The sequence below is a fragment of the Rhinopithecus roxellana genome, chromosome 9 (assembly GCF_007565055.1).
Source record: "Rhinopithecus roxellana isolate Shanxi Qingling chromosome 9, ASM756505v1, whole genome shotgun sequence".
Classification (NCBI taxonomy): Eukaryota; Metazoa; Chordata; class Mammalia; order Primates; family Cercopithecidae; genus Rhinopithecus; species Rhinopithecus roxellana.
The window spans coordinates 10,969,795-10,991,913 of record NC_044557.1 but is presented as its reverse complement, the minus strand read 5'-3'; the positions used below and the strand labels follow the sequence as shown (position 1 = coordinate 10,991,913).

Genomic DNA, 22,119 nt, shown 5'->3' with positions numbered 1-22,119 from the left:
AAGAAGTAAGATGGTCCTTATGGGGTAGGAACGTCAGTAAGATGATTATGTGCCATGTCACTAAAAATTAATCAATCATGCAGCCACTAAAATAGAGTGGGAAAAAACTCTGGAATTATGAAGTAACAGAAATGATAAAATGTTTTCAGATTTTTTTAAACAGATGAAAGAGAGGTGACACCCTTGAAATGATGAGTAAAAGAGTTGTTGGGTACATTAAAGCAACAGGTTCTTGCAGTGCATGCAGAAAATGTAGGAGGAAGATTCTTAAATACAAAAAAGATGGAGGATATAACATATTCAAATGTTTAGATTTTTTGAATTGTTAAAATTTATAAATGTAAAATAAGTTGAACTGTAGCACTGTTTACCAGGAAAATAAACTTAGGATATTTCAAAAATGGGAGTACCTTGCAACAATGAAAAAGGAATAATGTGTATAGTATGGGCCAGGCATGGTGGCTCTTGCCTGTAATTCTAGCACTTTGGGAAGCTGAGGCAGGCAGATCACCTGTGGTCAGGAGTTCGAGGCCAGCCTGACCAACATGGTGAAACCCATCTCTACTAAAAATACAAAAATTAGCCGGGCATGGTGGCACGCACCTGTAATCCCAGCTACTGGGGAGGCTGAGGCAGGAGAATCACTTGAACCCAGGAGGCAGAGGTTACAGTGAGTCGAGATCGTACCACTGAATTCCAGCCTGGGTGACAAAAGCGAAACTCCATCTCAAAAATAACAAAAAAAGTATAGTATGCTTCCATTTGTTTGGGAAGGCTAAGGTTGGTTAGAAATGTGAAACAATAGAGGTATGAGATAGAAATGCATTTTGTATGTATACCAGAGTCTAGGAAAATGCAAAACAAATGTTCCATCATCATTAAGATGGAGTAGGGGATGGAAGGAAAAAGGAAGTATTTTCTCTATGTATTTTGCTGATAAGCACGCCAAAATTATGACCATTCTGTTTTAGAAGATAATATTGTTAATGAACAAATTTAGGTGAAAAGAAATATCTTTACAGGTAAAATATAAAAGTTTGCTATGTGGAAGTACAATGATATGAACGTAAAGAGCACTGGCCTTGGAGAAAAGAGGTTCTTTTTCTTCTACCTGGCTATCTGGCCTTGAAGAAATGATTTAACTTCACCCGTTCTTAATCCCATATGTATATAAGAAAGGGCTAATAGTTTCAGTTGTAAGATAAGGAAGTAAAAATGTCTTGGCCTGCTTCTCCTTCATGAAACCAACCAAATACAAAAGGGAAACAAGACACCATCTTGATGAAACCAGGAAACAACTACCACCCCTACACATACAATATATGCAGCAAACCTGTGAAGAATATGAAAACTGGATCAACTTGGGTCAAATAAAAAGGGCACCCACTGTGAAAGAATAACAAATCTCGGGAACCCAAAATCACTAAGCCAAGGGAAAAGTCAAGCTGGGAACTATGTCAGGCAAACCTGCCTCCAATTTTATTCCTAAATAAGATAGCTACAAAGATAAGAAAGCTACATACCTCCCTCACAATTTTGCCACAAGGAAATTTCTTGTGGGCTTCAAGATCTTTAACTTAAAACGGTTCTGCTAAATTTTACCTTGGCAATGTAAACTGACAGCGTATCTTCACATGTGCGGGACAGAAAGTCATACCTCTGCTCGCCTAAAACAAAGGCCTATCTGTTTCTTCTGTCTTATTGTTTATTGTTTATGTAAAAATGCAGATTCATTGAGCCAGACTAAATTATGTATTCAGTGAAAGACTGATCAAGGACTCCAAAAAAATGCAACCTTTTGTCTCTTATCTACCTATGACCTGGAAGCCCCCGCTTTGAGTTATCCTGCCCTTCTGAACCAAACCCATGTACTGCTTACACATATTCATGTCTCATGTCTCCCTAAAATGTATAAAAGCAAGCTTTACCCTGACCACCTTGGGCACATGTCATAAGGACCTCCTGAAGCTATGTCTTGGGTGTGTCCTTAACCTTGACAAAATAAATTTTCTAAATTGATTGTGACCTGTCTCAAGATAATTTTGGTTCACACCACTATTGCAGACATTTAGCAAAACTTGGGAGAACTGAATCCTCCTTGTGAGAAGCTTGGGTGGACAGCAAGAACCTCTTGGGGCCCTATTTGAAATTAGAGAGTAGCAGAAGAAGTAATACCTATTTACATGACATACTTGCAAAAAGCCAAAGGAAAAACTGTGAGAAAAAGTCCCTAGAACTGCTAAATTTTGTCTAAGGAGAAGGACAGAATAAGTCATCTCTGTCCCTCTCTTATACATACACATTCTGCTTCTAACCAGGGATCCCCTGTGACCCAGGGCAGCTTCCTGCTCACCAGGTTTCCTACACTGTCTTGTAGAGGAATAATTCTACTCCTTCAAACACAAGCAAAAATTTTAACATATGAAATCTATACTAAATTACCCTAAGAAAAAAAAAGTTAAAAGTAAAAAAAACTAAATGCAAAAAAACTCTCCCCAGGACCAAATGGAAATTATAACCAAATTCTTTCCTAAGAACTTAGTCTAATTTTGTTTTATAAAAAAGAACTCAACACAGAGTTAGCTCAGGAAATACGTTAAAAAGAAACATATCACTGATTGAAGGCTACACTGGAAGAAAACACTGCTGAAAACAGAGAAGTCTAAATCAGGCTTTTAACAACCAAGACAAGTGAAATGAAAGGAACTACCATGAAAATTACAGCTAATATATGGGGGAAAAAAAAAGGACAGTGAGCACTGAGTCCATTTCAAGATGAAATCTGAAAGAACTATGGACATTTCAGTACGGAAGAGGTTGCAGAAGTAGAAGACAGACTTAAACTGTCAAAGTATTCTGATTTCTTTACACTACAGTAGTCCAAAGAATGTACTAGGATATTCACAGTAGGTTGAGTCACAATAGTTGGAACACTAGAAACAATCCCAATATCCACTAGTAGCAGAACAAATAGAAAAAAAAAACTGTGGCATATTTGTACAATAGAATACAATGCAGCGATGAATACAAACCACCGATACATGCAACAGCATTAATCATTCTCAGGAACATCATGTTGCATAAAAGAGGCTAGGCACAAAAGAACACAAACTACATTATTCCATTTATTTACATTCAAAAAGAGAACAAGTAATCTTGGTTTAGAAGTCAACTTACTGGTTAGCATTAGTGAACAGGGAGGATGAAAACTGATGGGGAGAAAGTCTTAAGTAGGGCTTCTGGGTTGAAACTATTTGTTTCTGTGGGTTTTTTATTTTGTTTTGTTTTGTTTTTTGAGATGAAGTCTCACTCTGTCACCCAGCCTGGAGTGCAGTGGCGCAATCTTGGCTTACTGCAACCTCTGCCTCCTGGGTTCAAGCGATTCTCCCACCAGAACCTCCTGAGTAGCTGCGATTCAGGCGCATGCCACCACGCCTGGCTAATTTTTTTTTTTTTTTTTAGTAGAGATAGGGTTTCACCATATTAGTTAGGCTAGTCTCAAATTCCTGACCTCATGATCCACCCACCTTGGCCTCCCACACTGCTAGGATTACAGGCATAAGCCACCACACCTGGCTGAAACTATTTTTATCAATGTGTTCATTGTGAAAATTCACTAAGAATGGATGTACAATTACAGTTTGTGCATTTTTCAATATGCATATATCTCAATAAACAAAAATCTATTCTTAAATTTACCAACAGGGTAAATGAGTCGAAGTCACACCACAAGTAAATGAGGTAATCAGATATAAACTCAGAAAATCTGACTTTAGAGACAACATCCTGGACCATGAAGAAATACCACCTCTAATTCCTTACATAACGAATTGATTAGAACTATGTTGCTGTTTTGGTTATAGCAGCTTTAGAATTTGTTTTATACGTCTCAAAAGAGGGCAGGCATGGTGGCTCAATGTGTTTTATAAATCTGAAAAGAGGCTAGGTATGCTGGCTCATGCCTATAATCCCAGCCCTTAGGGAGGCCAAGACGGGAGGATCATTTGGGCCCAGGAGTTTGAGACCAACCTCAGCAACACAGTGAGATCCTGTCTCTATATAATAAGTCAATAAAATACCTAACATAAATGATGAGATAAGGTTATGGAACCACAGCCTGGATTTCAGATGTATGGAAACGCCTAGATGCCCAGGCCAGTTTGCTGCAGGGTGCAGCAAACCAACATGGCACATGTATAGCTATGTATCAAACCTGCATGCTGTGCACATATACCCTAGAACTTAAAGTACAATAAAAATAAAAAATAAAAAAAGTAAATAAATAAATCTGGAAAGGTACATTTTTGCTCCCATCTTCCATTCTTCTTATGACTTTCTTGGCTATTTCTGGACACTGACCCTTCCATATGAATCTGAAGACCATTTTAGATCCAAAACAAAACCCAAAGCTTCTCCTATGCTCCAAAAGAAATATCATGGCAATTGTAACTACAGTTCGTAAGTTCATGATCATATTAAAAATGAGATACATCTTCTCATTTGTTTCATGGCCATTTGTTCATTTAAGAACAATTCGTTCATTTGTTGTGTCCATTTCTTTGTTTTATGTAACTCGTTTTACATTCCTGAATATTTTATATAGCCTAATTGTTAAGTATATTTTGAAGTTCTACAAAAATATATATATATATATATTATTTTGAAGTTTTTGTTGCTGTTCAGATTACAGTATTTTTTTCTGTTTCTATCCTAATGCAGTGGCCAGTACAGAGAAACTCTATTCATTTGGATATATTTATCACACATCCAGTCACCTTACCAAAACGCTGGAGAGGTTTTCATTAAAATCCCTTAATTTTCCAAATATGCAACCATATCATCACCTAAAAGAAATGTTTTTCATTTATCATTTTCACCATTTATTTCACTGATTTCATTTTCTTATTTCCTCAATGCTTCAAAGTACTGAACCACTGTTCCTGTTTTATGCAAACATGGCCCCAGCATTTCACTAATTTAAAAGCTACTTAGGCTGGGTGTGGTGGCTCATACCTGTAATCTCAGGTGAACTTGAGAGAGATGATTTAGCGTACCTGGTGGAAAAAATTTCTAAGCAGCAAAGCATTTAAGAGGTGACTTGGGTACCGTTAAAGGCATTCAGTTTTATAAGGGACGCAGAGCACAAAAGTTTGGAAAATTTGTAGCCTAACAACGTGATAGAAGAGAAAAATTCGTTTTCTGGGAATAAATTTAAGTCAGCTGCAGAAATCTGCACAAATGGCAAGGAGCCTAACGTTAATCCCTAAGACCACAGGGAAAATGTCTCCAGGCTGTGTCAGAGACCTTCACGGCAGCCCCTCCCATCACACGTCCAGAGGCCTAGGAGGAAGGAGTGGTTTCATGGGCCGGCCCCAGGGTCTCCGTGCTGTGTACAGCCTAGACACTTGGTGCCCTGTCCCCCAGCCACGGCTGAAAGGGGCCAACATATAGCTCAGGCTGTGGGTGGAAGTCCCATGCTTCGGCAACGTGCACATGCTATATTGAGCCTGCAGGGGCACAGAAGTCAAGAATTGAGGTTGGGGAATACCGCCTAGATTTCAAAAGATGTATGGAAACACCTAGATGCCCAGAAAAGTTTGCTGCAGGGGCAGGGCCCTCATGGAGAACCAGTCAGGGCAGTGCGGAAGGAAAATGCAGGGTCAGAGCCCCCAGAGTCTCTACTAGAGCACTGCCTAGTGGAGCTCTGAGAAGAGGGTCACTGTCCTCCAGACCCCAGAAGGGAAGATCCACCAACGGCTTACACTGTGCACCTGGAAAAACCACAGACACCAACGCCAGCCCGTGAAAGCAGCCGGGAGGGAGGCTGCACCCTGCAAAGCCACAGGGAAGGAGGTGCCCCAAGTCCATGGGAACCCACCTCTTGTATTAGTGTGACTTGGATGTGAGGCCTGGAATCAAAGGAGATCTTTTTGGAGCTTTAAAACTTGGCTACTTTGCTGGTTTTCGAACTTGCATGGGACCTGTAACCCCTTTGTTTTGGCCAATTTCGCCTTTCGCCTCCTGCCGTAATTCCAAGCCTCTCCCGCCATGAGGTACTGTTAAGTACAATTAAATCTCTTTTTCGTCCCAGGCTCAGGTATGTCTTTATCAGCAGCATGAAAACAGAGTGATATAGAATGCTTGGCATTTGAATCTCAGATCACTAATTCAGGATCTCAACAGCAATCATCATCTTTCTCATTTCATTTATGTATTTAAAAAATATTTTAAATATGATGAATTAAAAGAGAAATAATGCTAGCTTATATTCAATATAATTCCTGATATATATATTTCTGCCATTTTGTTTTCTTTGTACTTTCTTGTTTTCATTCTTTCGTTGAATAGTTTTAATTGCTTTCTCTCTCTAATCACTTGAAAAGTATATATCCTAATTATCCTTTAACTTATTATCATATTTAATACTTTCTCTATCAAGATGTAGTATGTATACTTTTCAACCAAATCAAAAAACAATTCTAAAAGATTCTATTATGTAAATTCAGTTTACAGAAGTGTATTTTTTAAAATTTTGTCCTCCCAAAGCACTTTTGGACTCGTAAATGTTTATTAAATATGTTTCACACAGATGAGGTTATTTCCTTTTAATGTTGTATCCTATGTGAAAAATGGGGGTATTTGTACAAATGTATATACTGCTTAAAACAAATCTCTAAGAGTTTTACTAATTAAAGCAAATGTTTGGTAACGTTACTTATTTTTACAAAACGTAAATACTACTATTACATTGGTTCTAACACATTTTTTCATGATTAAAAGAAAAATGTAGCTTACTACTGACAGCTTAATGTCATTGACATTACTAGAAGGTAAATAGCAAATTAAAAAGGAAAATCAAATGACTGGGAAACAATCCGTGGCAACTGCAAGAACCAGTGTTAAGAGCTATATATTAGAAAGAAACCTGATTCTCCTCCAGGAACTAACCATAAATACGGAAAAAATAAATACATTTTTAAAGCTATTTAAGTTCTCTGTCTATATCTACTCTAACATAGGTCTTTTATTAATTAATGTTCAAAAGTAACTATTTACATATCATTATCTAGGAAAGAAGGTGACCTAATGATGTTAAGACAGCTGTTCCACTCTAAAATACTGTCATTATCAAAGTAGAATAACTAGCAATGTATGACCCAGAAATTTTAAAACTAGATTAACCACAAAATATTTTCAGTTTATTTGTCAAACTTCTTGCATGCTTCCTATGCAATTTAGACTACTGTGCTATTTAGATCCGAATGCTTTTAGAAGCAATCAGTTAGTTAATATAATTGCTTATATCTTACCACTGCAAGCTGTGTCCTTGAAGCAACAGTATGAAAAACTGCAGGCATCATAAGAGATTCTTCAACTTTTATTTCCATGTCATTTTCTGTCGAAAAGGTAGTTTTAGGAATAGCAGGTGGACGATCACATAAGATCATTTCTTTGTTAAATAGAAAAATTGGATTTGTATCCTATATTTTTTAAAAAAGGAGAAATAACCAAAATAAAATGTTATAAATACTGAACGTGCACATTGCCTTCAATATATGAAATAAATAAACCTTACTTTTGAACACTGAGTTCCCAATGTGATGTCAAGGTGGTGTGCATTCCTGTGTGAAAGGACTCTTGAATACCTACCGTCCCAGCACTGTAGGTACACACTCTTCGATCTGCAGCCATGCATTCTCCTCCATTAACCACCAGCACCTGGTGTTGAATAGCAATCTTGTATTTGCTTTGAATGGCATGTTTAAGGTCTGCCACACTTCAAAAAAATGAAATAAAATAAATCAGTTGTTTATATTTGCCCAATGACTTTATTTTCCAAGTAGTACTATGTAAAAACACCTTAGAGGTTAATGATTCTCGCTCTAAAACTTTCCCCAAAAACAGTAATGAAGAATACAAGCTTCCTATTTAATGAACTGGATTCCCTAACAACTGACTGATCTTAGGTAAATAACTCGCCCATGTGTCATATCTACAAGTGAGTCTATGAAATGGAGGCAGTAGACACATTTATTTTCGAGTTATCTATATAACATAGCAAAGGAATATGCTCAAACTGATTATCAGGTCTATTAAAATCCTCAGGCTACATAATTTTTGTTAAAATCTCCACACGTTTTAGAAACTACATTAAGTCTAGCACCTGTGAAGATTCCTTCCTAGCCCTGTATTCCAAAACATCATTCATGTAAGGGTAAAACCAAGCTTAATGAAAACTAATTCTGGAAAAAAAAAAATCCATAATTCAATTTTTACAATAAAGACTATTATTTCACACATTATTTATAATAATTCCAGTGTCAGATTTATTCTGCATTGCCATCAAGTCTTTACTATTATGGTCACTATAAAAATATAAACAGCGTTTGGAAATGATATTTACTACTTCGATTTTCTTCCTGTCCTGTCAAGCTAGAGAACTATTAGATACCTGAGTCCCACTAAATTTGGCTGAAAATATTAAATTTATTTTTTCTCTCATTAACAAACAAAATAAACCTATTGACATTTATTCATAAACTGAATAAAAACAAACGATCAAAAACCATGGAAGTGATTATACATCGTTTTATGAAGCTTCCAATAATTCCCTTAACAATGGCCTGTGAAACGCAGAACAGCAATTGACTATAGGTACTTATAACAATGGAAATCAGTTTGTTTTGTGGGTAGATCTATTTACTGTGAATATTATATTCATGGCAACAGGACAAAGCACAATTTAAAGAATGTAATTAGTATTTTAGAGAAGGACAACCATTATATATAAAATATGTTGGGATAAAAGATTTAAGACTTGCCATTATGTGGCTTTTTTTTTTTTTTTTGAGAGAGTCCCGCTCACTCGCCAGGCTGGAGTGCAGTGGCGTGATCTCGACTCACTGCAACCTCCGTCCCCTGGGGGTTCAAGTGATTCTCCTGCCTCCTGATTAGCTGGGACTACAGGTGCGTGCCACCACACCCAGTTAATTTTTGTATTTTTAGTAGAAACGGGGTTTCACCATGTTGGCCAGGATGGTCTCGATCTCTTGACCTCGTGATCCACCTGCCTCGGCCTCCCAAAGTGCTGGGATTACAGGCGTGAGGCACCAAGCCCAGCCGCCACTATGCTACTTTTTAAACAGTAGAGTAATATTTCTTTAACTTTCTGCATGCAGACAGAATGCAACACTGAAAAAAAATAAATGAAATACAACTCACGTTTGCACTGTAAGTTCAGTGTCAAATGTTAGAGTAGTTCCAGTGTTAACCAGAAATACATATAACTTCATGATGGTTTATCTGAATTCTGTGAGCTTATACCTCACCCTCTGATACGGTTACTAGAAGAAACAAGAAAAGTGATCAATTTTACAAATGCAACTACAATCACAAATACTATCATCACTGTGACACACTACAGTATTACTATATAAGTAACAAAAATATCAAAACGGGCTTTGAGGTCTAGGATGGCTAACTGGACAGTTCAGTAAACTCAATGCTTAAAACACATAAAAATAAACAGTAATGAGATCAGTGAAAAGAAAAGCATAACTGTTCTGCCATAGGAAAAGAATAAAACAGTTGGTCAAATATCTTATCCCTGACAGTTTTCCCCCCACTGCTTCCTCAACATAATAAAAAATACATTAGTATTAAGGTTAAACTTACTGATCGCAAATTAAGAGTACTCATTACTTGCAAATTGGGAAATGAATCCCAATTCCTTCCATCAGCTGCCTGTTGATCTGCATTTTACCTCTACACTGAGCTGGAAATCCTCCATAAGAAACGCCTTAATAGTTCCATCACTTTGTATAACAGTAGCAAGGGTACAGGTCTAGAAATCAGAATATTTAAAACAACTCTGCCATTAACATGCCCAAGGAAAAACCTCATCTAGAAAATAAAGCTTCTTCATCTATAAAATGAGGCTGACACAGACGACCAGGCACAGTGGCTCATGCCTGTAATCCCAGAACTTTAGGAGCCAAGGCAGGAGGATCCCTTGAGGCCAGGAGTTCAAGACTAGCCTGGGCAACATGGCAACACCCTGTCTGCACAAAATGTTTAAAAAATTAGACACACTTCATGGTGCATGCCTGTGGTCCTAGCTACTTGGGAGGCTGAGGCAAGAGGATGGCCTGAGCCAAGGAGCTCAAGACTGCAGTGAGCTACGACTGTGCCACTGCACTCCAGCCTGGGCAACAGAGAAAGCCCCTATCTCAAAAGAAAAAGAGAAAGGAAAAAAAACTTAAAATAATGACATATAAAGGGGACAGATTTCATGGTCTACCATTTTATTTTCAACAAATAGAGGAAAAGATTGACAAGATTAATGAAACTGGTGAACGATAACTATAATTAAATTCCCAGAAAGTAGTAGGTACCTTTACTTATGCTCTTTCCACATAAGCCTTTAGAGAATTATTAGAGAAGGAAAAAGCAAATAAGGTTTTCAAATTAAGATTTCCAGAATCATCATTTTAAAGACAAAAGATTAAACTCTGCTAAACAGGTAGAAACTGTGACTTACCGTCAGGCACTGTGAAAAGGACTACCACTTTTCTTAAAAAGTAGATTAAAACTGGTTTATGTTTGCTTTGCTTGAGATTGGCAACTGAATGGCATTACTGGTTAAACTCAGAGAACTGGAAAACAAAAATTTCTGGTTATAAAGAGAAACAATTCAGTATGAAACAACATATGGTTATTGTTCCTTTCTTCCTTTTAAAACTACCATCTGTAAGAATAATCTCTACTCAGGCCCTCCTACCTGCACATTCACTATAATACCAACCACATGACTTCAACCCACATCACTCCATGGCAACAAACAAAAGTTACCAATAAATTCCTCAAAACTGCCATTTCTACAACAATTTCTCATTCCTTAAAATGTTATGGTAAAGAAGTATCCAGGCATTGGAGTCAGAAAGCTTGGGTTTGGTCTGGGGTCCATAACTTGCAATTACATGATCTTGGACAACTGTTTTGGCTTCCTCTTTTGTAAACAGGAATAAAAATGGCACCTGCAGCAGACAGCCTCTAAGACAGCTGCAATTATCTGTACCACATCCACCTACTGTATTCATACTCCAGTGAAATCCCCACCCTCAGGTGTAGGCAGGGTCTGTGATCTGTTTCTAACCAAAAAAATACTGCAAAAGTGATGGGATATCATGTAAGTGATTGTTACTTAAGATTGTAACTCCCATTTTGCCAGCTGACTCTCTCTCTTGCCACGTTGATGACATAAGCTGCCATATGGAAAGGCCCACTTGGTAAGGAATTGAAGATGGCCAGCTAGCAAGAAGCTAAGGGTCTCAGTCTGATAACTCTCAAGGAACTGAATCTTGACAACCAACACAAGCCCATAAACAGATCCTTTCCTAGTTGAGCCTCAGACAAGACCTCAGCCCTGGCCAACACTTTGAAGTCTTGCAGAGACCCAAAAGGGTCCAGTGAAGCCATGACCAGAATCTATAAAATAATAGATTTATGTTGCTTCAAACAACCAAATTTATGGTAATTTCTCACTCAACAATAGATGATTAATATAACACAACCATAGCACAGGGATACTAGGAGGACGTTGTGGGAAGTCAGGGACCCCAAACGGAGGGACCAGCTGGAGCTGCGGCAGAGCAACATAAATTGGGAAGATTTCGTGGACATTTATCAGTTCCCATATAACACTTTTATAATTTCTTATGCCTGTCTTTAATCTCTTAATCCTGTTATCTTTGTAAGCTGAGGATGTACGTCATCTCAGGACCACTCTGATAATTGTGTTAACTGTCAAAACTGGTCGTAAAACATGTGTGTTTGAACAATATGAAATCAGTGCACCTTGAAAAAGAACAGAGTAACAGTGATTTTTAGGGAATAAGGGAAGACAACCATAAGGTCTGACTGCCTGTGGGGTCGGGCAAAAAAGAGCCATATTTTTCTTCTTGCAGAGAGCCTATAAACGGACGTGCAAGTAGGAAAGATATTGCTAAATTCTTTTCCTAGCAAGGAATATTAATACCCTGGGAAAGGAATGCATTCCTGGGGGGAGGTCTATAAACAGCTGCTCTGTGATTGTCTGTCTTATGCGGTTGAGATAAGGACTGAGACACACCCTGGTCTCCTGCAGTGCTCTCAGGCTTACTAGGGTGGGGAAAAACTCCGCCCTGGTAAATTTGTGGTCAGACTGGTTCTCTGCTCTCAAACCCTGTTTTCTGTTGTTTAAGATGTTTATCAAGACAATACATGCACCACTGAACACAGACCCTTATCAGTAGTTCTGCTTTTGCCTTTTGTCCTGTTCCCTCAGAAGTATGTGATCTTTGTTAGACCCTTACTAGTAGTTTTGCTTTTTGCCCTTTGAAGCATGTGATCTTGTACCTACTCCCTGTCCTTACACCCCCACCCCTTTTGAAACCCTTAATAAAAACTTGCTGGTTTTGAGGCTCATGCAGGCGGGCATCAAGGTCCTACCGATATGTGATGTCACCCCTAGCAGCCCAGCTGTAAAATTCCTCTCTTTATTTCTCAGCTGGCCGACACTAATGGAAAATACAAAGAGCCTACACTGAAATATTGGGGGCGGGTTCCCCCAAAAGGACGTCAAAGAAAAAACATAGTATTTGGCAGATAAGTCAACTCTCCAAAATTTGGGAGGGATCTCAGTCGCCTTACCTTTGTAGTAGAGTTCACTTAACTCCCATAGCTGCTGCTACCACTACTGTTGATTGCTGACTCCCAAATCTTTCCTAAACTATCTATCCAATCCCTCTCAAACTCAACAAATTCAAATCAATCTCCTATATGCATTTCTTCAATATTATTGTTTCTAAAACCAAGCTTTTTACTTCTCTGCCCCTTAATCCTCCTTGCTTTAATTTTTCATCTCTCTTTGTTGATGAAGTCTACATTTACCCAGTCTCTCACATATTATCCTAGATTGGTCTTCCTTTTGTCCTGTAAATTCTAACATTTAAATACTTAATCACATGATATCCCTATTCCTATCCCTACTGCCTTAAATCAGACCCTGTTTTCAACCTGCACGGATTTCCTCAATCACCAGTCCGTCAACCTCCATGCGCCTTCAAAGAAATCTTCCTACATGCTAGGTTGATTCAAGTTTTTCTGCTGCTTTAAAATTCAAGACAATTATGACTTTTATGGCAGCAGCTACCACTTTGTATTCATTATATCCCAGGAAACTATTTTAAATGCTTTATTAAACGACGATAACACCGAAGACAGAAGTATAATATGCTCTTCCTTTCCACCACAACCTTTCACCCTCATTCTCTACCCCTCTCCCAGCTTGTCAGTCCCACATACCACACTGCTTAAACTCCCTAAACAAATCCAGCTGTTAAAGTCTCTGAGTCTTCATGGGGCAGTTCTCCCTGCTTAGGATTCTATTTGCCCTGCCTGCTATGATCACCCCTTCCACCTGCCCTACCCTCACACACATCTTCTTCCAGACTCAGGAGAATTGCTTGAACTGGGAGGCGGAGGTTGTAGTGAGCTGGGCTCACACCACTATACTCCAGTCTAGGCGACAGAGCCAGACTCTTTCTTTTAAAAAAAAAAAAAAAAGCAGTATCTACAGCCAGGGAAAGTAGGCATAATTATCATAAATGTGATACTTTCTAAGAAATATGTGGAGAGTGACAGGGAACTAAGAAAGACACTTAACAGATTGACAGAAGACTGGCCAGAAGGTGCAGACCTAGAAAAGTCATGCATATCTGAGAGATGTTAACAAAAGGAAGCTAGAGATAAGCAGGGAATCAAATGACTGTATTAAATAAAGATCTGCTGAATGAATGAGTAAATGAATACCAAATCCAAAAGCATAGGCTTTATCTTACAGCTTAAAAAGAGGCATTTTGTTTTCTCAGAGATTAGGTAGCTAAGGTATGCTGACTAAAGTGGAAGGAATATTCATTCATTCATTCATCCAAATCCAAAACACATGTATTGATATTATGTGCCAGGACTGGGTATTCTGTGGGGAAAAAAACAGACATAATCTTTGTCCTCATGGAGTTCGCAGTCTTGAAGGAGAAAGCAGCATTAAACAAAAACAAAACAAACATGATATAAGTTGTAATAAACACACAAAAGAAGAGTGGGTAGGAAGAAGGACTTACTTTAGATTTATGGGATCAAAGGAGGCCTCTATGCGGGTTACATATAAATGGTATTGCTGGGATAAGAAAAGGCCTGAACTGAGAAGATGTAAAGCAGTACAATGAGACACACCATTTTTGTGAGACTAAACACAAAATCTTAAGTAATAATCACTGGTATTGTTTTTTCTTTTCTTGTTTTCCTTGAATATTATCTTTGTTTTGATATAATTCCACAGTTAGAGAAAAATTACAAGAATAGTACAAAGAACTTCCTTGTCCCCCTTACTCAGATCACCAACTGTGAACACTTGTGTTCTATTTGCTTTACCACTTGTATCAGTGCACACTCCATACATGCTCTCCACATACATATAGAGATATATTTTTTCCTGAACTACATGTGAGTAATTTGCAGACAGAATTTCCCTTTATCCATAAATACTTCAGAATGTCTTACCTAACAGCAATAATTTTCTCCTACAAAACCAAAGTACATTTATCAAATCATAAAATTTAACATTGATGCACTATTATTATCTAATCTACAGTCCATATTCAAACTACTGCCCCAATAATATCCTTTGTAGTTCTCCCCCCTCCTCAGATCTAGGATTTATTTCAGGATCATCATATTGCTTTTAGCTATAGTATCTATTTAATCTCCTCCAATCTGGGACAGTTCAACTCTTCCTTTGCATGTTCTATAGCCAATACATTGCTTTCAATATCAGAAGCTTTAGAAATCATTAAAGAGTAAAGATGACCTCAGTTCCATTCTCGTCTTCCATGATACTTAAAGCAAACTGAGGGCAACTCCAATAAGCTATAGCAGCTGTGTGCCTTTAAACAAACACTAATCTCTTCATTTTACATGCACACACCTCACCCCAAGAAACCACAATCATAAACAATGCTGACCAAAAAAAGCTGAAAGAAATAAACCTACTTCAGAATGAGTTTGTCTACATACTTGATGAACAATTTAAACTATTTTAAGGATAGTTTTGATTACAGTGGCTCTGGAATTTAGGTTAAAATTAATTTAAACTACTTCAAGGATAGTTTTGATAACTGTCACTCTAGAACCTAAAATTTGACTCCAGTATACAAATTTCTAACAGCTCCTAAGTGATGTTAATGACAATATCATTTTCCCATGTTTTCATCCATTGTTTACAGTCCTAAGACTGGCATCTTTAATCAGAAGCCTCTTCCAAATTTTCAATCTCTACATCCTCACTAACTGTCAGCTACCAAAAGTCTACCCAAGAATAGCACAGGGAAAAATCTAACTACTAACATAAGGCATCACTTCCCCATGGGTCTACCAGTACTGGTAACCTATGAGGAAATGTAATGCTCATGGCTTTCATGGCCACAAATGCTCTTCTTTTCTTCACATGTCCTAAGTATATGGCACATAAAATAAATCATAATCACTGCTAATACTTACTGAGTTATTCGTTGTATACCACTCATTATGCTAAGTAGTTTTACATGCATGACTTCATTTATCATTACATGTAATACATTCATATCATTAGTGTTTTCATTTGCAGATGAGAAATTATGATTCGGATTAAATTTGTCTAAAGGAATAAACTTAGTAAGCCAAAACAAAAGTAAACATAGCCGGGGTGTGAACACAGGTCAATAAATACGTTCATTCAATAAAAATATCACCTGAGAATTTAGTAGGTACCAGGCATTTTCTTAACTCTGGGAATAAAATACAAAATAATAAAATTGTCAGCTCTCATGAATGTTAATATCATAGTGGGCAACATGAAAATTTTGTATTGATATAAAACTCCATGATACCTACTTTCAGGGGGAAAAAAGCTACAAAAAAGCATTTTTTTTTTTTAAGTAAAAACAAACATGAAATTCCAAAATACATACTTCCACTTTGCTTTTATTCTTTAGAGATAATGATACTGTTGGCATAGCAATAGCTTCCATTGATTGGAAACACGACGTAAGAACTGTATGAAGTACATGATATTCTCGCAAATATAGTGAGAAAGGTTAAGAATTATCTGCATCATTCAAATGACAAAACTATGGCTCAAAGAAGTTGCTTCCTAAAGTCACATAGAAAGAAAGTCATCAAAACTTAAAATCCATAGCTGGATCACAGAGAAAAAAGAACATGAACATACTACATTAAAATTCCTTACATAAGATTACATGTAGTAAGCATATTCTATGACTTGGGACTTTACTATTCCTTTAGAAATACCAGCACTTTTTCCCCCTTGAGATTTTCTCCTTTATGTGACCATTTAAAAAATTTCCTTTACTAAATACAATACAAAAAAAAACCGCTTTCAATATGAGATAAGAAGAGTAGAATAACAGAGCACTTTAAATGTGACAAGGTAAGGTTTTCAACGGAAAGTCATCATCCAAGAAATGGCATGGACTCAGATCCTGAGAGAACAAGATTTCCTTGTGTCCATAAATGAAAAGGTCATCTTCACCTACAACCATCAGATCTTCCACAAACCTGACAGAAACAAGCAATGGGGAAAGGATTTCCTATTTAATAAACGGTGCTGGGAGTTTCGGCTAGCCATATGCAGAACTGAAACGGAATCCCTTCCTTATGCCACATACCAAAATCAACTCAAGATGGATTAAAGATTTAAATGTAAAACCCAAAACTATTAAACCCTAGAAGAAACTAGGCAATACCATTCCGGACATAGGCACTGCAAAGATTTCATGACAAAAAAGCCAAAAGCAATGGCAACAAAAGCAGAAATTGACAAATGGAATCTAATTAAACTAAAGAGCTTCTGCACAGCAAAACAATCATCAGAGTGAACAGACAACCTACAGGATAGAAGAAAATTTTTGCAATCTATCGATCTGACAAAGGCCTAATATCCAGCATCTCCAAGGAACTTAAACAAATTTACAAGAAAAAGAAAACATACATGCAGCCAACAAACACGAAAAACAAGCTCAACATCAAAGATCATTAGAGAAATGTAAAGCAAAACCACAATGATATATCATCTTACACCAGTCAGAATGGATATTATTAAAAAGTCAAAAAAAAAAACAAAACAAAAAACAAACAAAAAAACAAAAACAAGATGCTGGCAAGGTTGTAGAGAAAAAAGAATGCTTTTACTCTGTTGGTGGGAGTGTAAATTAGTTCAACCATTGTGGAAGACAGTGTGGTGATTCCTCAAAGACCTTGAGGCAGAAATACCATTTAACCCAGCAATCCCGTTACTGATGAGAATATATAGACACGTGGGGGTAGGGTGGGGGGAAAAAACACTCGCTGGGGCCTGTCAGAGGGTGGAGGGTGGGAGGAGGGACAGCATAAGGAAGAACAGCTAATGGGTGCTGGGCTTAATACTTAGGTGATGGGATGATCTGTGTAGCAAACCACCATGGCACGTTTATCTATGTGACAAACCTGTATATTCTGCACAGGTACCCTTTAACTTAAAATTTAAGAAAAGAAAAGGTGATCTTGGCATGTAGCAGAGAGAAATTTTTCCATACCTGGTCATCCTGGCAGTGTGGAATTCTCTAGAAATATGCATACTGAATACTTCATAGCTAAAGAAACATACAGAGGAGAACCTACCTATCATAGCCAAGAACAGAGCTGAGTGTTTAACACGGACAGCTGCCCCTTTGCACCCTTACACACTTCACTCCCAGGGCACACACTGAGGCCACCTACAAATAGGGAACTCCACTGCTACTGCTAGTAACTTCAGGGGAGTGAGGAGTATAATCTTGGCTCTCGAGTGGAAGACCCAACAGGTCACATGGTCTCCCACAGGGCTTTCAGGAGGAAGAGGAGGGTGATTCTGGATCTGTTTTCAAAGCAGAAAGTAAAATAGTGTTGGCCTCTACTCCCAGGCTCATCCCCCTCGGGTAGTCCCTTGTGGATCCAGAGATAGTCTCAAACTGATGCCAACTGGGCACAAAACATGCCCACCATCCTGGATGGCTCATCCCAGACAAATGGGACCAAGCGGGAGTCTTTTTCTTATTACATTAAACATCTACACATCATAGCCTCAATTTTGTCTCTTGGACAGTAAAGCCTAAAATACTTAACTATCTGATCCTTTAGAGAGAAAGTGTGTGCCTCTTCCTCTAAAGCTTAAGCAACTACAGCCACTTCAGTGAGAGCTGCACATACCTTAGTTAATACCAGGCATCTACTAGTGAAGGACTGAATCTCCTGGCAAGCAGCACTTCCATCATATGGAAGTGACAGCAACAATACAAAGAAGTTCTGCCAGGAGACAGACCCAATTTCCCAGTTTTCTTTCTAACAGATGATAGACCCAGGACTGATCACAGAATGACTGGTATTCTAGCTTAGTGGGAGAGGAAAGGGTAGAAAACCAAAAAGAGGAAGTTGTTTTCCATACCTGCCACCCATCATTTAATTCAAATATCCAAAGATGTGACTGCTGGTGAGAATGACAATAACAAGTGACTAAGGATTACTATTAGCTTTTTAGTAAGAGTTCCTATAAATAAGAAAATCACAAAGACTCACAACAGATAAATAGGCAAAGGGCATGGGTAGGTTATTAAATGGTTAACAAATGTGGAAAATACTGAGGCCTCTTCAGTAATCAAAGAAATACAAATCTAAAGAGAAGACAATATTTTTCACCTACCAAGCAAGCAAGATTTTCGACCTAAGATTCCAAGGTTTTCAACGCAAGAGAAAAGAAATAAAATGTATAAAGAAGTAAAAAGTACTTTAGAAATACTAGTATAAATAAGAAAAGTACCCACAGCACAACAGGCGGTGAAGAATTAACACTGACCAAAGAAAGGTCTGGCCTTTGCCCTTTACTGCGAGGTAATCTCTGGGCCCCTGTAATGTCCTGCCAGATCGAACTGTCTTTGTTTGACTCAGGGCTTCAGTCACGTCAGTGTAGCAATGTGACTCATGGATCAGTTCAGTTCTGACCTCCAGAGGAACTACTGACTAAAGACACTGGTCTGACCTCCAGGAAGGGCTAGAGACTAAAGGTCAGTCATGTAAACAGTACAGGATCAAGCCCTAATAAACTCTGGACACCAAAGACTCAGGTGAGCTTCCCTAGTGAGCAATACTCTGTATACTGTCACACGTTGTGGCCAAGAGAAGGTAATACTGTCCATGACTCCACCAGCAATGATGTCCAGAAGCTCTGAGTTTGGACCCCTTCCAGATTCTGCTCTCTGCCTATTTTCTTTTGCCTGATTTTAATTTGTGTATCCCTCTAATAAAAGTATAATTGTGAGTATAGTGCTTTCCTGAGTTCCCTGACCTGTTCTAGTGAATTCTCCAAAGAGAGGGTAGATATGGGGAATCTGTGAGTTTGTAGTCAGCTGGTTTGAAGTGAGGGTGGGTTCTGGGTACTGCCAAACTTGCAGCTAGTATCTGAAATGAGGGCAGTTTTGTGAAACTATTCCTTCTAACTGTAGAGTTGGCTAAACTCACTGCACACTCATACTATGGTTTTTGTTTTGTTCTGGTTTGTTTTTGAGACAGAGTCTTGCTCTTGTCGCCCAGCCTGGAGTGCAATGGCACAATCTCGGCTCACTGCAACTTCTGCCTCCTGGGTTCAAGCCTCCTGCCTCAGCTTCCTAAGTAGCTGGGATTACAGGCGCACATCACCACGCCCAGCTAATTTTTGTACTTTTGGAGAGATGGGGTTTCGCCATGTTGGCCAGGATGGTCTTGAACTGCTGACCTCATGATCCACCTGCCTCAGCCTCCCAAAGTGCTGGGATTACAGGTGTGAGCCACCACAACCAGCCTACCATGGTTTCTAAAAAGAACCTTCGGAGAAGTGGCTAATGCTAAATGTCTGAAGTAGAAAATGTACCAATCACATAAGCCTGGAACATCTTTGATAGCAAGACAACTATCAAAGACTAAAGAGATCAGGTCAAACAGGCAAGGAAAACAACTTTAAATGGTCTCTACTGGCTATGATGGGACAGTCTGAGCATCAAAAGAATGAGTACAAATAACTGAATGGCAAAAACCTGTAAAAATCCATGTTGCATAATGATACTCAAAAAAACAAAAACAAAAAACCTCAGTGAGCTAAGACAGAACCCATCACAAAAACTGAAAAAGCAAAGAAATTAAGCACTGTCTTTCCTATATGAAATGTATTTTGGATAGCTGGGCACGGTGGCTCACATCTGTAATCCCAGCACTTTGGGAGGCCGAAACAGGCTGATCACTTGAGCTCAGGAGTTCAAGACCAGCCTGGGTAACATGGCAAAACCCTATCTCTACAAAATATACAAAAATTAGCCAGGCATGGTGGTGCACACCTGTACTCCCAACTACGTGTGAGGCTGAGGTGGGAGGATCGTTTCAGCCTGGGGGATGGAGGATGCAGTGAGCCAAGACCACACCACTGCACTCCAGCTTGGGCAAGAGAGAGACCATCTCAAAACAAAACAAAATGAAACGAAAAAGATACGTATTTCAGTCCATTTATGTGGAAAAACTCCAGCTAACAGTGATTCAACTGGACACAGCCCAAGTAAAAAGTTTTCATGCCACCTCAGCCCACCTCTGAAAAATTAAACCTGAATTTAATCAAGCATCTATATGTACCCATGGTTTCCAGTTTCTAGGAAATATGGACTATAAAGAAAAAGAAACATTATGATCAATCAGCTAAATTCATAATAAGCATTCCACAGAACAATGACTTTGTTTCTTCAACAAATGGTTTCTAAAAAGAAAAAAAAAGAGAGAAGACATATAAACTAAAAAAGATGGAAGAGACAAAATAAACAAATGCCACGTGTGAACTTGTTTGGATCCTGGATCCTGACTCAAAACAACGTATAAAGACATTTTTGGGACAAATGTGCAAATCTAAGTATGGACAGGGTATCAGATTAAAGAATTACAATTACTTTCATTTGGATGATAATGGCATTGTTGTAACAAAAAATGAACTCTGAAAAATTAGTGTGTAAAATGATGCCTGAGTCTTGCTTCAAACTAGTCCAGCAAAAATAAGTGAAGGAAGGAAGGCTGGAAGGAAAGAACAGAATTAGTTGGGCAGTAGAAAGGTGAGATTGGCAAACTGTTGGTACTTATTAAAGCAAGTGAGATGCCTATATTACGTTCACTGTAACATTCTCTCTACTTTTATATACGTTTGCAAATTTCCATAATAAAACACTTAGAAAAAGTATTTTAATCACATTCAACATTTATAATACAGGTCGGAATGTACTTGAAATAATTATGTTTCTGGAAAGCAACTGGTGTTTGTGGAGGTAGGTAAGCAAAGGTTTTGTAAAATCTCATTTCCTTAAGCCAATAACTGTACCATGAAAATCAATTTTAGGGAAAAAATTTGAAATATAGTTAAAGCATACACAAGACACTTTCCTATGTTTATTAGTAATAAATATTTGTCTACCCATTCTTTTATTATTCATATTTTAAGACAGGATTTAAAATGTTATAGATAAAAACTAAAAATTTGATTTTGTTTATTTACACATTTTTTAAGATGTGACCTCGTCCTGTTACCCAGGCTACAGTATAGTGGCAGGATCACAGCTCACAGAAACCTCAACCTCCCTGGGTCAAGTGATCCTCCCACCTAAGCCTCCCAAGTAACTGGGACTATAGGCATGCACCACCATGCCCAGCTAATTTTTTGTATTTTTTTTTTTTGTAGAGATGGGGTTTCTCCATGTTGCCCAGGGTTGTCTTGAATAGAAATTTTAAAATATTAGAGAATAACTTTTTTTTTTTTTTTTGAGATTGACTCTCGCTCTGTCGTCCAGGCTGAAGTGCAGTCATGCCATCTTGGCTCACTGGAAGCTCCGCCTCCCGCCTCAGCCTCCCGAGTAGCTGGGACTACAGGTGCCTGCCACCACGCCTGGCTAAATTTGTGTATTTTTTAGTAGAGACGGGGTTTCACTGTGTTAGCCAAGATGGTAACCA

At 38.2% G+C, this 22,119-nt stretch overlaps 1 protein-coding gene across 2 annotated transcripts in view; it reads right to left on the bottom strand.

Moving 5' to 3' along the window:
• The window catches only part of RB1CC1 (RB1 inducible coiled-coil 1), an 88,667-nt gene that overhangs the window by 51,588 nt on the left and 14,960 nt on the right, over window positions 1-22,119 (bottom strand). For both annotated transcript variants that reach the window (XM_030937526.1, XM_030937525.1), the window contains exons 2-5: window positions 10,541-10,655; window positions 9,223-9,344; window positions 7,651-7,777; window positions 7,311-7,481 (exon numbers count right to left, since the gene is read on the bottom strand). In XM_030937526.1, the coding sequence (XP_030793386.1) occupies window positions 7,311-7,481; window positions 7,651-7,777; window positions 9,223-9,293 (369 nt within the window). In that variant the 5' untranslated portion in view covers window positions 9,294-9,344; window positions 10,541-10,655. The remainder of the gene's footprint in view (window positions 1-7,310; window positions 7,482-7,650; window positions 7,778-9,222; window positions 9,345-10,540; window positions 10,656-22,119) is intronic.